General features: G+C 42.9%; 2 protein-coding genes and 2 non-coding genes across 33 annotated transcripts in view; 2 read left to right on the forward strand and 2 right to left on the reverse strand.

Annotated features, from left to right (window-relative positions):
- Positions 1-16,491, reverse strand: part of LOC135099705 (cell surface glycoprotein 1-like) — a 164,103-nt gene that overhangs the window by 89,067 nt on the left and 58,545 nt on the right. The gene's annotated exons all lie outside the window — the stretch shown is intronic.
- Trnaf-gaa (transfer RNA phenylalanine (anticodon GAA)) lies at positions 2,576-2,648 on the forward strand. Its single transcript has one exon. It is a non-coding gene; the product is annotated as a tRNA-Phe (tRNA).
- Trnaf-gaa (transfer RNA phenylalanine (anticodon GAA)) lies at positions 3,524-3,596 on the reverse strand. Its single transcript has one exon. It is a non-coding gene; the product is annotated as a tRNA-Phe (tRNA).
- LOC135097667 (uncharacterized) lies at positions 5,252-14,754 on the forward strand. Its single transcript, XM_063999619.1, has 3 exons — positions 5,252-5,430; positions 7,207-7,283; positions 14,567-14,754. Exons 1-3 carry the CDS (start codon positions 5,252-5,254, stop codon positions 14,752-14,754), a joined length of 444 nt encoding a protein of 147 aa, XP_063855689.1.

Here is a 16,491-nt window from a genome sequence, read left to right on the forward strand (position 1 = left end):
CTCTCTCTCTCTCTCTCTCTCTCTCCTCTCTCCTCTTCTCTCTCTCCTCTCTCTCTCTCTCTCTCTCTCGCTTTCTAATCCCTTCTCTTCCTCTCCTTCCCCTCTCTTCTGTTATCCTTCGTCCCCTTTCTCTTTTCTTCCACTTTCATATCCCCTTCTCTTCTTTTCCTTCCTCTCTCTTCTATTAGCCTTCATCTCTTTCTCTTTTCTTCTATTTTCGCATCTCCTTCTCTTCCTCTACTTACCCTTCATTCTCTTCCTTTATCCCTTCCCCCTTTTATCTCTCCATCCTCGTCTTATATCCCTTGTTTCCCTGTCCTCCTCTTTCCTCTTCCTTCCCTCAAGCTATTAATACCATCATTTACACGTCTCCCTTCCGCCTTCCACTTCCTTTCCCTCTCATAACCCATCACACTTTCCCCCACCCCCTTCTCTCTTTTGCCTCTCTTACGCCTCTCCTCTCCCTTCCCCGTCCCCTCCTTCCCTCCCATGCAGCGGGTGGTCACGGGCCGCACACACCTGTTCACTCTGCCTTCCCATGCCCTGCCCGACGGATGTGATGGGACTCCTAGCAGTAAAGTCTTGAATCAAAGCTCTCTGATTTTTTATGGAGTTTAATATTATCACTGATTGACACTTCTTCCTATAATCAAGTATCCTTTTAGACAGTTCTTGTGTTACACTGTCGACTTAAATAGTTCTGTGGCATGGAAACGATGAAATTAATGTTCTGTTTTTTTTTTTTCGTTTTGCGTCTGCGTGTGTTAATGAAAGCAAGTATTATTATTTTTCTTGTTAGCAAAGGACGTCCATGGCAGTAAAAAAGGCTAAGGGGAGTGTGATGGCGCCTCCCTTTGGTCTCCCTCAGTGGGCTTAGAACGCAAATCAAGTAAAGCACTGTTTTTTTTTTTCTTTTTTCTTTCAAGTCAAGTGGAAATATATGGTGCTTGCTGAAATGAAGATGCTACTCCTATTGTTGTTATTGATGTTGTTGTTTACATTATATTATTATTATTATTATTATTATTATTATTATTATTATTATTATTATTATTAGTCGTATTATCATCACTAGGCATGATATCAACAATACTTAACGCAGACTCACCTTAAGTACAAAATTTGACTTTAAACCGATTAATATCAAAATCATCACCACTCTCTCTCTCTCTCTCTCTCTCTCTCTCTCTCTCTCTCTCTCTCTCTCTCTCTCTCTCTCTCTCTCTCTCTCTCTCTCTCTCTCTATCCACAATGCCCCCACCAACAATTGCACACACACACACACACACACACACACACACACACACACACACACACACACACACACACACACACACACACACACATGCAAGTGAATCTCACGCTCTACTATCTTGATTTAGGTTATAATAAAATAATGTTGGCTCAGAGTGCACACACACAATGACCTTGACAGATAGTGCAATCTAACGAGGAATTCTAATGCTAATATTAAGTTCGTAAATGCGTCACGGCCCAAGTGTTTACCCAGCACGCGATAAGGCCAGGGAGCACCGCGGGCAGCCGAGCCGGGCAGGGTAAGCATAGCAGTCTCATTCATTCTACCACGCTAGTTTTATCTCCATCATCTATGTATTTTTTTTAACAGGTTTATGCTCTGAACTCCATCAGGTGCAGGAGGATTTCTCTGTACGGTCGTGGTCATGGAGAGTGGCCGGGCATGCTCACTTTAATTGTTTTTAGCGTTTCTCCTCAATGTTAACTCAGGTTTTGTACCACGATTTTAAACACGCACTAAAGGACTTGAGATTGAATGGCAGAGAAAAAAATAAAATCGCTACACACAGTGAGAGTGATTGAGTGATTGCAGAATGTTACTCCACTCCCGCCGTGTGCACCGTTTTCCCTCAATGTCCAGTCAGGTTTTGTAAGATGACTTTAATTAAACACACACACACACACACACACACACACACACACACACACACACAATGAATGAGATAAAAAAAAATAAATAAAACTGAATGAGAGACAAAAATACGCTGGGCAGTGGGAGTAATTGCAGTACGTTACTCGCCACTGACCAAAACTATACGCAAATGACAGGAACGTTCTATTTTTGTATGCTAAAGAATTAGTTCCTGTCACCAGCATTGCAGTATCAACAAAGTAAACGCACACTGTAATCTATTCATATTTCACTCACCCCCTGACCTACAGATACCTGGTGATACTTGATGATATTTGATACTTTTACTGGTGTCTCGCAATACATACGTAACGCTAAATAGTAATACTGTGGTCAAGGCCGAATGAGAGGCAGAAATGTTGACAGACTCCACTTGGCTCCTTGGTTCAGTTAGCATTTACAAGTAATGAACTCTTCGAATCTGTGTTGTCTTTAATAATTTTCGTTATAGTTTTAGGTGAATTTCAAGGCCATCTTAATTTTTCTTTCGGCAGTTTTTCAAAGTCAGATAATGGACAGGACGCACACCACTAACGAGTGAAATGGTACGTACTTATAGTTTATCAGAGGTCAAGAGAAGAGTTAAGCATCAAGATACTATTCTTGGATGTGACTCAGTTAATAACAGCCTAGATAGCTCAGTTGGGAGAGCGTTAGACTGAAGATCTAAAGGTCCCCGGTTCGATCCCGGGTCTGGGCAATACAGTTTTACGCCATGATCTTGTTGATGCGAGGGGTGGTGGTTTGGTCTTCACTCCCTCGTTGCTTTGGTCTGCTGAGTCACACATGTTCCTTTATCCCGTGTCCTTATCGGCAGTGGTCTTGCTAGTCTTGCCTCAACATAAGAAAATAAGGAGACTATAAAAGGCCAGTTGATATACACAAGGCAGCCTTGTTGGCATCCTAGAATCATCCACACTTTTTTTTTTTTTTTCAGATACGTCTAAGAAACAATGACGAACAAACCTTATCATCACATTTGGCTGATGAATTAACCCGTCTGATACGTGGATTGGGGAATTTTACTGTTTTACACTTCTCTTAATATTTCCCTTCAAAAGACTCAGCCTGTGATGGGAAGACTAAGTGTGCATGGCGGATTTGCTTTCTGTATTCGCCTCGCGACCTTTTGAGTGTGCATGGTGACTGACAAGATGCAGGGCTCCGCTGTGGGGCAACTCAGTGTTAGTGATGGGGGTGAAGCAGATCTTTGTGTGGTGGTGGTGATGGTGATGGTGGTGGGAGTCCTCTGTGGCGCATTTAGGAATTAGCGTGTTTCCTGTCTTATTTCCTTGACTGACTGTGTCTGTGCATACGTGAAGCAAGTTATGCCCGATGTCGACCTTGCATTGAATAAAAGTCAGAAGCGAAATGCAAGAAGCAAATTCGCTACGAACCATCGTCTCCTAATTACTACTTAAGGCTTGTGGAGGAGAAACGAAATATGATTCTTCCATGAGTCGACGTTATCCTCGATAGAAGACTGGAGCGAAAAGACGAAATAGGTGGTGACTCAGAGAAATAGACCACCAACTTTCAAAACAGCAGGTCAATTCAATACCGTGAAAATTAAGTTGCCCAGACCCGGGATCGAACCGGGGACCTTTAGATCTTCAGTCTAACGCTCTCCCAACTGAGCTATCTAGGCAGATAACGTTACATCTGAAGCATTTTCAAACAGAACTTCAACCCATGGCAAATCAATACTTGGGTATTTGATGTAATGATATATGAGAAAAGGGAACACCATTCAATTCGGTAAAGAGTTTACAGGGATAAGTTCCTGCCCAGTAATCAGATATTTCTAGTCAACGAACCGAATGTGAATGTTGATAGTCTCGCCAGACTTGGAGCAATTGGTCCGCATCCACATGAAATTATGACTCTAAAATACAAGTCTGAATGCTTTCTAATTCTGATTTCTTTACGGCCAGTGGACGTGCCTCTTTTCCTTCTCTCTCTCTCTCTCTCTCTCTCTCTCTCTCTCTCTCTCTCTCTCTCTCTCTCTCTCTCTCTCTACCATACTCAAGCATTCCTCTCCACACACATCTTATATAAAATCCCACATAAAATCACCCACAAAACCTCATCCTTTTCTGTGTTTATTTATCAGCACGATATTGAGGTCTCGTTTTCTATTTCGCGAGTCAGACAGAAACAAAAAACGTGCCGCTCACACAACCTGGCAGGGATGACTTAGCTTTATGACGTGACGGTGACGACTTGGCGGAGGCTTGCAGAATACTATGATTAAACAATAAATATTTGCTGAGTCCGTACCCTGTGTGTGTGTGTGTGTGTGTGTGTGTGTGTGTGTGTGTGTGTGTGTGTGTGTGTGTGTGTGTGTGTGTGTGTGTGTGTGTGTGTGTGTGTGTGTGTGTGTGTGTTGGCCAAGACTCCCTCTGAGTGGTTATAATGGACAGGAAAGTAATAAAAAGACAAGAGATGATGATGAGTAAGGCTGCGAGGACGCCAGACTCGAGGATACAAGTAAAGAAAACGTTCCTGGTACATCTGGGAAATGAAACGAGCATCATCAACACAACTGACACCAGCACCAGCACAACAGGAGCGTTCGTATTAGGGCTGTTGATGATATATACCGCCAGAAATTTAGATTCCTGATGTGTTGCTGTGGACTTGGCAGAAAGATCATAATCGACTGGTTTATCACAAAAATATTACGTACATATTTTTTGTAATTCATTCCAGGTATATATCGTGCCTTGCAATGCACTAACAAAATAGCTATAAGGCTGATTTGTGGGATCTGTTATGTTGGCTATATACGACAAGGAATTAATATTTATCAGGTTTAGACATATCTGTAAGTATTTATTTATTTGTACTTCTATTCAGATAGTCATAGTGGTTTCCAGCAAAGACACTGTCAAAAAATATATAAATAAATAAATCATCAAAGAGACTACGGTTTCCAAGGACAGAGGTCACAGGAGCAAAGAAATAAATTGAGGAAAGAAGCTTAGGTCTTATGTAAGTTATATATACAGGATCCATTTACTGTCTGATAAGCTAATGCATATCTAAAGTACTATTATTTAGATATAAGAGACATAATACTGTTTGTATTTCATAATTATCAGCCAACTCCTTGAATTATCAACCACCATTACTTGAATTTGTCAGGTAGAGGATAAAAAACGATAAGTACAACTAGTATTAGTAATGTTCCCCATGTGAAATCTGACCTTCGTAATAATATATATACGTAATATCTCTGTGAAAAAAACAGTCGAAGATGATCTTTCCGCTAAGTCCACAACACATCAGGAATTAAAATTAATGGCGGTGCGTAGCATTTACTGTCCCAATGCGAACACTCCCACTATCAATAGCATCAGCACTCCCACCACTACAGTGACTACCACTACCACTACCACTACCACCACCACCACCACCAAAACCAAAGCCAGCACCACACCAGCACCAACCTCACCACAAAACCTGCGATGGGCGGCGTCGTAAGGGATCGCAATGTTAGGCTGAATCTGCATTGCTTGCGATCTTGACCGACATTACCACCACAACAAAACAAGAAGGAAGAACAAACACCAACACACACTTCTATCATAAGTCCTTTATAGTGTTGTCTGAGGTAACACACGTACTCTGAAAGGCTATGGTGCTCTAGTAGAAGTTGATGAAATGGAATGTTTTCATGACACTAGTGGTAGTTCAGCAAGGATTCCGCGACATTACTAGGGAAAAGCATCACGAGAAACTTATTATCATCACTGTGGCCTTTGAAAATAGTCTTAATGAGAGAGAGAGAGAGAAAAAAAAAGTTTCAAATACAAATCTAAGCTACAATCTACAGTAAGACATGGAAGACAGCACAGCCCTAATAATATCATGCACCACTCTTAACTGCTTGAACTTGAGAAATACTAAAAGGAAAATGAACAATAACTGGACACCCTAACACAAAGCCACTCAAGAGCCTACAGTGAACCACAATCAAGTGCATTCCGCCCAAATAAATTCAATAAGCAGTAACCATTGACGTCTCCTTCACCATGTAGCGACGAACCATCAAAAGAATTCTTCCCCAAATGATTACCAACAGACGGGGGAGGAAGAGGAAGGCATTATCCATCACGCTGACCGGTGGCATCTGTCAGAAGGGGAAGGCGGGTCGGGGAAGTGGAAGGGAGTGGAGAGGATGGGAGGTGAAGTCAAGTATCACGTGTTCTCTTATACCTGCATACACAGCACTCTAGCCAAGGTGGTGAAGAGGCCCCGCGCATGCACAGTGCTTTCCGGGTGACCTTGCGCTGATCTTAAGGGGAAGGTGAGAGGACTGAGGGAACGAGGAAGGAAACTTTAAACCGCCACGAGTGAAGTTTGTAATACGCTCGCTTCTTCTTCTTCTTCTCCTCTCGCCGCTTCACGTGTGTTAAGGTTAGCGCCATGTATGAATCTTCTGTGGTGTTATTTATTTACTTGAGTGAGAAGGAGGTTAGACACACACACAAAAAATAAGAGGTAAAAATAAATAAAAGTCCCGTAAACTGCCGCTATTTCATCTCTTCCCCAACCACATAGCAGAAAGAAAGAAACAAACAAAAGGAAAGATCGAAATGCGTTGACCAATTTCGTTCTGAAGATGTCTTAATAATCCACTCTTTAAGTCTTTAGTCGTAGAGAGAGAGAGAGAGAGAGAGAGAGAGAGAGAGAGAGAGAGAGAGAGAGAGAGAGAGAGAGAGAGAGAGAGAGAGAGAGAGAGAGAGAGAGAGAGAGAGAGAGAGAGAGAGAGAGAGAGAGAGAGTTAGTTTCAAGGCTTACCAGCTAAAAGGGATGAATGAGTAAAGATACTGGTTGACTCTTGCATTATCAAGGTGGACTGAATAAGGGTGAGAGAGATCAGAAAGTCTGGCACAGAGAGTTCGAAGGAGGGTAAATTATTGCTGTCCATTGGATCTTCTGTTGATCCTACTTGTTACAACTTTATCTCCTCATTTCACTAAATCGACCTTCCAGCAGCATGTGTTCTCTAGACCCCTTCGATAGGTTTCTCATTTTCTTTCTCACCAAATGACCTCTAGACATGTAAATCCATCAAACACAGCCTCACACACAAGTTTGCTATCTCCAGGTATCTTCTGAAGCACACAGGTTAGCCATCCAAGCTTCTGCCGCCATAAGTCATGGTGACAAGTAGAGTAAATCAAATGCATATTAGATCTTGAAGCGAGGTGCATCACATTACCTGTTGCCAGCTTTGTATCTCCACACAGGTGTGCGGCGCAGAGTCACATTGGCCGGGGTGGGAGTTGCACAGAGGGACACAGAGGTCGATCAGAGATTATGGCAAGTATCGAGAGAGTGTGATGGAAGGAAGACTCAGCCGCTGCCATGCTTGTCATTAAAGTCAATTTGTTTACGGTCAACATATGAATCACGGGTCAAATTTTACGCCTTTCTGAAGTGCCTTATCATAAAAAAAATGACGTTTCAGATTTCTAGGTCAAGCGCCTTTGATGACGACAACTTTAATGAGGAGGCGCGCCTGTCATCCCCGGATGGGGACTGTGAAACTCGCCGACACATTCTCTCTGAAACGCTGACGTCACAAAGGAAAACGAGATGCTGCAGCAGAAAACAAATCCTGCTTGGGGCGGGCTCGAATAAACACTTGGCAGAGCTCACCTACACCAAACACAAGGACGTTAGCCTTTCCTCGCCTCTCCCCCCCCTCCCGCCACTAAAGGTAATTTCTCATCCTCCACGATAGGAACGATAAAACTGTTAGAGTCTGATCAGGGCACCACGCTGGCCACTCACCAGCATCATGAAGCATGCAGGGAAGGGATGTGTCCTAGGATCAGCCATTGGTGCTGAGGTGCCTCAAGGAGGGCTTTTGATATCTGCTCTCCATGATCTTATGAAGAAGTATAAATTGAACAGATGCTGCTACTACTACTACTACTACTACTACTACTACTACTACTACTACTACTACTACTACTACTACTGCTGCTGCTGCTGCTGCTGCTACTAACTGGAAATACAGTCAACACACCAAAACAACACAATCACGAAACCGAAGAATTCTCAACAACTTTCCCAACAACAAAACACCGCCACTTTCACTCACCTCCCCCCCTTCCCAACACACACAAACTCAGACCACCACTCCACGCCCAGGGCACCAGAGAGGAACGACCTCCGACTCCAAACGCAGACTTGGCCCACTCCTGACACGCGAACTTGGCGGCACAACACTAGGGGAGGAAGAGGCGTGACGGCAGCTCTTGGGGCGGATCGAGATAGGCGATTCAAGACGGACACTAAGAACTTTAAGGAGAGAAAGTACACATAAACAATGCTGGTAATATGAGTACTTGACTGTTGGAGAATGAGGGAGAAGTAAATAGAAAGATTAAGTCGAGTATATATATAAAGACGCTTATAAAGAGCCTGGTTTGTAATAAGAAGCAAGAGATTTCAATAAGCAAATGAAAATACATATAAACACTGCTGGTAATCTGAGTACTTGACTGTCAGAGAAGTGGAGAAAAATAATCAAGCATACACTTTAAAAGAGATTGACTTGCAATGGGCAGCAAAAAAAATTAAATAACAAAGAACTGAAAGTACATATAAACAAAGCTGATAATCTGAGTAATAGACTGATAGGGAAGGGGAAATAAATACAGAAAGAAGGATTCGAGCATAAAGACGTTTAAAGAGAGATCGATTTTTAATTGTCTGCTAGAGATTTAAATAAGGAAATGAAGACACAGTACATACAAACATTCCTGATAATCTAAGTGCTTGATTGTTAGGAAAGGTGAGGCAAATAGACACAAAGATGAAATCGATACGCTAAAAAAAGAGACGGGTTTGTAATATATTCTAAGAAATCTAAATAAGGAAATGAAAGTACAACAACTGATGGTAATCCGAGTACTTGAGAGGGAAAGAATGGGATGAAACTTAATGCAGAGAGGGTCATAAAGAGACTGATTTATAATGGACGGCAATAAATTTAAATGACCAGGAAGTGAAAATACACATAAACACTGCAGGTAACTCTAGTATTTGAGAAGGAAAGATAAACTAACATGGAAAGATGAAACCGAATAGAGGTCATACAGAGGCTGACTTATAATGAATGGCAGGAAACTCAAACAATTCAAATAACAAGGAAATGATAATACATGTAACACTGCTGGTAATTTGCGTATCTGATTGTTAGGAGAGGGGAGATAGACCGAATGCAGAGTTTACATATATAGAAACCGATTCATAATGGAATGAAAGAAATACAAATAACAAGGAAGCGAAAGTAAATATAAACACTTCATGTAATACGAGTGCTTGATTGCGTTGCTTGGAAAGGTAATAAAAATAAACAGGAAGGGATACAAAGGAACACAAATGAAGAAAAAAAACCGCAACGGACCACAAACGACAGCAGAACATAAGCAACAACGGACCAAACAAACAGTAGGAGTCCAAACAAACAGGAGACAAAAAAAAAAGCAGTAGACCTCAAACAGAAGCAGACCATAAACAACAGCACACCAAACAAACAGCGGCAGACCAAACAAACATCAACAGACCACAAACAACAGCAGACCTTTAGCAACAACAAACCAAACCAACAGCGGCAGACCAGACAAACAGCAGTGGACCAAGCAAACAGCAGTACACCAAAACATGGCAACGTCAGACTATACGAAAAGCAGATCACAAACAGCAACATAAGACACACACAACAGCAGATGCAACAAACTCAAGCAGGGAGACGAAACTTTCCTAAAATCAGAAACAAATTAATAATATCGTGTTATACGTTTGTGGCGCGGAATGAACATCAAAATTCCACACGATTAGACAGTGATGACAGCGAGTTAACATCTGCGACAAGAAAATCAGACAGACGGAAGGACGAGCAGAAGTTTAAAGTGATAACAGACGCATTTCCTTGAATTCCTAAGTGTTTCTAATTAGACTGAAGATTAATGTCTTGTTTTCCCATGTATTTGAAAAACCTTATTAAGTATTAGACTGTGCTTTTAAACTGTTTATCTTTTACTCTCTCTCTCTCTCTCTCTCTCTCTCTCTCTCTCTCTCTCTCTCTCTCTCTCTCTCTCTCTCTCTCTCTCTCTCTCTCTCTCTCTCTCTCTCTCTCTCTCTTGCCCTTCCACAAGAGGTCAGATGTTATATTTATGAGATTACAAATGCTTCACTTAAGAGGCACCTCAGATAGATGAAAGAAGTGTTTACTTAGCGGCAGGCAGGCAGAGAGGAAAAGAGGGAAGGAAAGAGAGTAAAGGGAGACAATGAGAGAGAGAGAGAGAGAGAGAGAGAGAGAGAGAGAGAGAGAGAGAGAGAGAGAGAGAGAGAGAGAGAGAGAGAGAGAGAGCAAGGCAGCCTCGTGGTGGTGGGCGCAGCTGCCCATTGCATGACGGTGCCAGCGGGCGGCGGGCAACACGGTCTCGACGCCAACGACACAACGATGCCAACGCGCCCCTGCCTTACCGCTCACTCCTACACCTCTTCACCCTCCCTCCCTTGCTGTCCCCTACCCCCCAACCTTAGCACTCTCCTGCACACCCCTCCTCCCATCCTTCCTTCTTCTCCTTCTCCCTTAGGAGCACCCAAACACCTTACCATGCATGACTAAAATACAATGGCAAGGGCGTGTAGAGGGAGAAGAGGGTAGTATAAAGTGAAGGGAGAGGCTTGAAAGGCAAAAAACATAGTGAAATGTCAGGTGATAGACAGAAGAGCAAGGAAGAAAGGAAAGGTGTTATCGGAGAGAAAGAAAACAGGAAAGAAAGGTAGAAAAAGAAAAGGAATGAAAAGAGGATTAAAAAGAATAGACGACAGAAGTTACAAAGGAAGGAAGTAAGGAGAGAAAATAGGAGAGAGAAAGGACGATAAGGGTTGGGAAGGATAGGAGACACAGAGAATGAGGGAGGGAGACAGCAGGGGGAGAGGAAGCGAGGGAGGAAGGTACGCAGTGGGGTCGGGGAGGGCTTGGCGGGCACGAAGAGCAAGTAACCTGAGATGGTCTCTTGGATATTTAAATCCCCAACACTCCCCGACGCGCGAGGGGCTGTTCCTCATCACGGGGCGAACAATGTGGCTTCTGCTGCCCCGCCACACCCACAACGCCCTTTAGAAACACTCAACATTCACTCAAAAGTCTCAAAACTACCTCACGAAAAAAAAATATATATATACCCCATGCCAACACTGCTCCGCTCTGCCCCGCAACACCCTCGCCTCAGCCTTTACAATCATCACGCTATACTACAATACTATTACTCCGCTCAGACCCAGACCATAAATATTCTACATTCAAAAATCTATCATGAAAAAATAACCATCATCGCCCCAGCGTTCGTAATCTTTCACTCACTGCTGCCCCGCCACGTCCCCTTATACCCTTCAAAGCTTTTTTTCTTCCTTATCAGCTTCCACAAGTCTACTGCAACACAGTGACGCATACAATTGTTAGGGAAGTTAAGGCATGCACCTCTAGGTCTCCACACTGGCTTGGGGAGTCTTGCCTTCCTATATACACTCAAAATGGAAGCTGTGAAAGATTAGATATATTTATGGATTGGGATATGAGTGGAAATAGACAGGCATGTTTTCTATCAGGAATGCCACATAAAGACCTGTTAGTTTCTTAAAGCTTCCCATGTTTTCTAATGTTTTGATGTTCTAAAATCATAAATATCCATAAAAAAAAAATATCTACGCCAGACTGGAAGAATAACTATGACAGCCACAAAAAATCGCACAAAAACGAACTTTGATGGACTAAAAGCACAACATTATGATGCTGCTTTATTTGGTTATAAACATGACTTCCTTTGTTCTTTGTCTTTTCTTCTCTGAAAGTGACTGACAACTCTGATAGGTTAGTCCAAGGAAAGTTATTTATTATTATTATTATTATTATTATTATTATTATTATTATTATTATCATTATTGCCAACGTTGCCAATATTCTCCGTGCCAAGACAGACGCAAGTGATCAAGCGCCAAGTTTAAAATTTACCATCCCATCTTCCTCTACGACCTGTACAAGCCGCGCGTGACGGACAGTGCAGCGCTGAGGACATGACAGCCCCTCGCCTGCCTCCCTCCCTCCCAGCTGCCCACTCCCTTCCCTAGACCTCTTCCCTCACCCAGCCCTTTTTTTTATATATCCATGTCCCTGGTCTTGCTCTCAGTCCTAATCTTCCTTTTCTATATGAACTCGTTATTAATGCGTTATTAAATTGATCTATCAGTTAACCTCTACTTTTCTCTACATGAACTCGTTATTACTGCGCTATTAAATCGATAAATTATTCGATCTCGACTTTTCCCATATCAATGTTCTTGGTCCAACACTCGATTCTACTCTTCCTTCTCTATAAAACCTCGTTAGTACTGTGCCACTACATCAAACAGTCAATTAATCAATCAATCAATCAATATGTGCCTTTTCGTCTCTTTCAACTATGTTCACGTAACCTCACTATAATAATCCCTTCACAAGGCACACTGGTACTTGCTATTGTCTTCCTCCTCCTCATCTTCTCCTTGCCTTCCATTTCATCATCCCTCCATATCACTTCATTACAGAGGGAACGGTATCTTGGTATTTCCGTGAGCGATGTTTGTTCCCCTCAGATTACTTGCTCCATAGTGCCCGTTTTTATCTTCACTACATCACATCTCCTTCCACTCACTCCTTTTTTGCTCATTTACATATTTCCCATTTTTCTCTCATTCATCCTATCCCTGACCTTCGCCACCAGTTGTTCCCATTTTCTTTTTCTTTTTTTTTCATTTTCGTGGACAAAATTTTCTTGTTTCACGTATTTACTATTCACCTCTTTCGCTTTACCCAAGTCACAACCATCTTCGAGTCGTCACCACTTCACATTTTATTCTCTCTCTCATTTGAAGACAAATTTCTTGCCTCTCAGCCTTTCTTTCTCCCCTTCCTTTCCCTTCCCCAGCCCTCGCCAAATCACAACCACCTTTTTATCTTCTTTTCTGATGAGTCGCATTTCAGACCATCGTTAGTGACTCCAATAAACCATAATTTAATTAGCATAATCCGCGACTGCTGCTCTGCTTATCATCATCCTCCTCCTTCCAGCTACACACACACACACACACACACACACACACACACACAGTGGCCTTGGTTTGATTGCTGTCACTTCTCAACCCTGAATTTATGAAACTCCTCACCTCCCAATTAGCATTCTATGCCTCGTATATGTTGCTCTTGTTTTCCTTCCCTGAGAATAATCGTAAGAAACACTAATAAACATCTTCAATTATCAGTCTTTTTGGTTGCTGTTTTCCTAAGCCAGGAAATGCACTTTTTTTTGCTCTCTTCCGCACTTCTCACAAATTTATCTGGCCTTTACCTTAATTATACGAGGATCTAACGAGTAAACACTAGGAATCGCGTATCAGAAGGTTCCACGCCTCTATTTTATTGCCCTCGTTTGGTTCGCTCCTTAACTCACTCAGCTATCTCGTGGAAATCTTGGCCGATCAACACAACACCACCTTCCTCGCGCCGCACGTCAGGTTGGGGTCGGGGAGTGGGCGTGACTGGACGAAATGCGGTGTGAGGCGACGGGGAGACGGGAGGGGAAAGGGAAGGATGCAGGAAAAGAACAACAGGAGACGGGGGAGACTGAGAGGCGGCAGGGAAGGGTCTGGGGATCGGATGGAATGTAAGGTGATTAGAGACGAAGAGGGGACCAAATGGTACAGAAAAGAAGTAACAGGAGGAGGAGACAGCAAATGTGAAAATGTCATGGCACTGAGGCACATTAGGGGCTGAGAGTGATTAGCAGTACATAGTTAAGAGAAAAAAAAATGCCCAAATGAAGCCACAAACCCAAATTATTAGGCAATTCATACCTTGAAGGACCTTGTCATGAGCACTGTAACACTTAGGACCGTATGTACAAAGGTTTCAGCGTCACATCTCCACTGCTTTCAATACGTTCTAATGGAAGTTATTGGAGTTTTCTAGGGCCACAGTTTAGCAAGGATTATCTACCACCAAAAAGCAAAAACACTCACAAGAACTTGACAACTCACTTCTCTGTCTTTTGAAAGTAATTCTTATGGAAAGTTTTATGGGAGAAGAATACGTTTAAGAATACTGGACCTTATTCGGAAACTATTAAAAAAGATTGCTCCTTGCAGACTGTGAGTGTACAGAAAAAGGCTCTAGTGATATAATTTGATCCAAAATCCCTATCACGCAGAGTCCACCATCCATGCCTTTTCTCCCAAGCAGCAGCCAACAGCATAAGTGAGGAAGGAAGGAGAGCGAAACACATGCTTGAATTCACGAGTGGTGCAACGGTACTAGCGGTGAACAGACCAGCAGGACTGTTATGAGGGAAAGAAGAAGAAGGAAATAGAAAAAGTAAACGAAGATCAATTGGTGTAATAATACGAGGAGCTTCAGCGCCAAGTTAATTTGAAGAGAGTGAGAAGCAGACCATGTTTGAGAGAAAGAAGTAAAGAGATACAGAAAAAAGAAAATTAAAACGAAAATCAGTTGGTGTAATTGGAGAAGCTTCATCGCCAAGTTAATTTGAACAGACGAGCAGACCATGTGTGGAAGAAAGCGTAGTAAAATGAAAACCAAGATGCGAGGAAGACAAGTCCAGCACGCCGGCAAGACACAATCCGGCCTTCACGTGGCTCTGAGGAAGAGACACAGGGAGGAGCGAGGTGGGGTGCGGGAGGAGGCGACCCTGATCCTGGCCAGTACTCCAAGCGAGATCTGAGACGATGACCGTGACGTGGTGCAAGGGCAAGGCCGAGGAGAGAAAGCAGGGCGAGGACGCAGAAGAGGACGTGGACAAGGATGAGAGCAAAGATCAAGACGAAAAAGATGAAGACACGGATGAAGACGAGGATGGACACTCAAGAGGGCAAAACACGGACAGAATTCTCCATTAATCTATTGGGGGACTGCTTCAACCTCCCGTGTATAGAGACTGTAGACTGTTTTCGTTTTAAATAACGCATGGAACACTTTTGGGCAAGACAAAATAGGGATGTCCTTCTCTTGAACTATAAAATGTCAACACACTCTACCTCTCTTCTCCTCGCAAAACTCTTTATTATCTTTCTCTTCACGTATCAGGAAGACAAGCCAACGATACACAGTTAAAAAAAAAAAAAAAGCTCATTTATAATACCGCTCCTAAAAAGAAACAGGAGACCAGAAGAGTCATCCAGTTTAGTTTTGGAGGTGCTGATACTCCTCTTTCGAGAGACGCTGCTGAGACTTCAGAGTACCTTAACGGCCATAAGAAAAGGCCTTCCATCTTATCTTCGACACTGTTTCGTCTTCTCACCATCATTACCACCACCAACACAGGCAAAAACTCAAGCCAGCTACATTAAAAAAAAAAAAAAAAAAAAAGTGACCTGGACAGCGGCTAACACGTGGCCACAACAGGAACACACAACAGAATAACACTAGCCACAAAAAGACATTACCCCTCAAACCACGAGCTTAAACAATGGCTAAAGTAAAGAATATCCAAACAACAATGATCCAAAAATACCAACAAGAACTGGGCTAACAATCACCAGCGGGGCCATTATCTAAAACCAGAGCTTCCCTCACCCGGCCCTAACACAAGCAAGGTGGGAATGTACGAGTGTGTGTTTAGCGTTCGTAAAGATGTCATCACCCACAACGCCCCTCCGAGGAACACCCACACAGCCATTCACGAGATAGATCACGAAGATACACAACACCCCGGGGACCAAGACTGCCGCCACTGTGCCACCACGCTCTGGGAAGTCTCACAAGTAGCTGCTGGGTGCCGGTCGCCGTTCATCTAAGGCAGACAGGCGTAAATGGGGTTCTCAGACCCTATGTCACTCCCGGAGACAACTCAAGACAACTAAAAGGTGAAAAATAATTCTTTAAGAAGATAAAACGATAATACCCTATATGTTTCTTGGAACACCTCGATGCTAAATGTGCCGAAAAGTAATAAAGGAACAGAGGTGGGGATGTGAGGCTGGGAGGATTAGCGGGTGAAGGGGCCGATAACCCGAGGAACCATAAACTCTTTGAGTCGGCAAGTTAAAACGGCGAAGAGACAAACATCGCAGAGTTAAGATGAAAGAAAAGGTCATGCGGAAGAAGAAGACGCCAAGGAAGCGAGGAACCAAGGTGAAGATCTCATTAACCTTCATAAAATCACAAACTTTAGTGAAGTCACGACGAAAGATGAGATGCAAAATAGCTGACGTGATACTAAGACAAACTGGTGCGAAATCTTAATAACAGCTCTGTACTCTAACAAATAAACACACACCCAATAAAAGTCCGATATAATTTCATCCTTCAGCAAAGAAGTTTCATGAAATACGATTCGGATCCAAGACCTTCCTCTCTCATCATCCACTTGTAGCACCGTGTCCCTCAAGATAAACAATGGCTCCTGCTCCACCTGCCCCACTCCTCACCTGCCCACTCACGCCCATTCCTCACCTGCCCA

Source organism: Scylla paramamosain, chromosome 4 (assembly GCF_035594125.1).
Source record: "Scylla paramamosain isolate STU-SP2022 chromosome 4, ASM3559412v1, whole genome shotgun sequence".
NCBI lineage: Eukaryota > Metazoa > Arthropoda > Malacostraca > Decapoda > Portunidae > Scylla > Scylla paramamosain.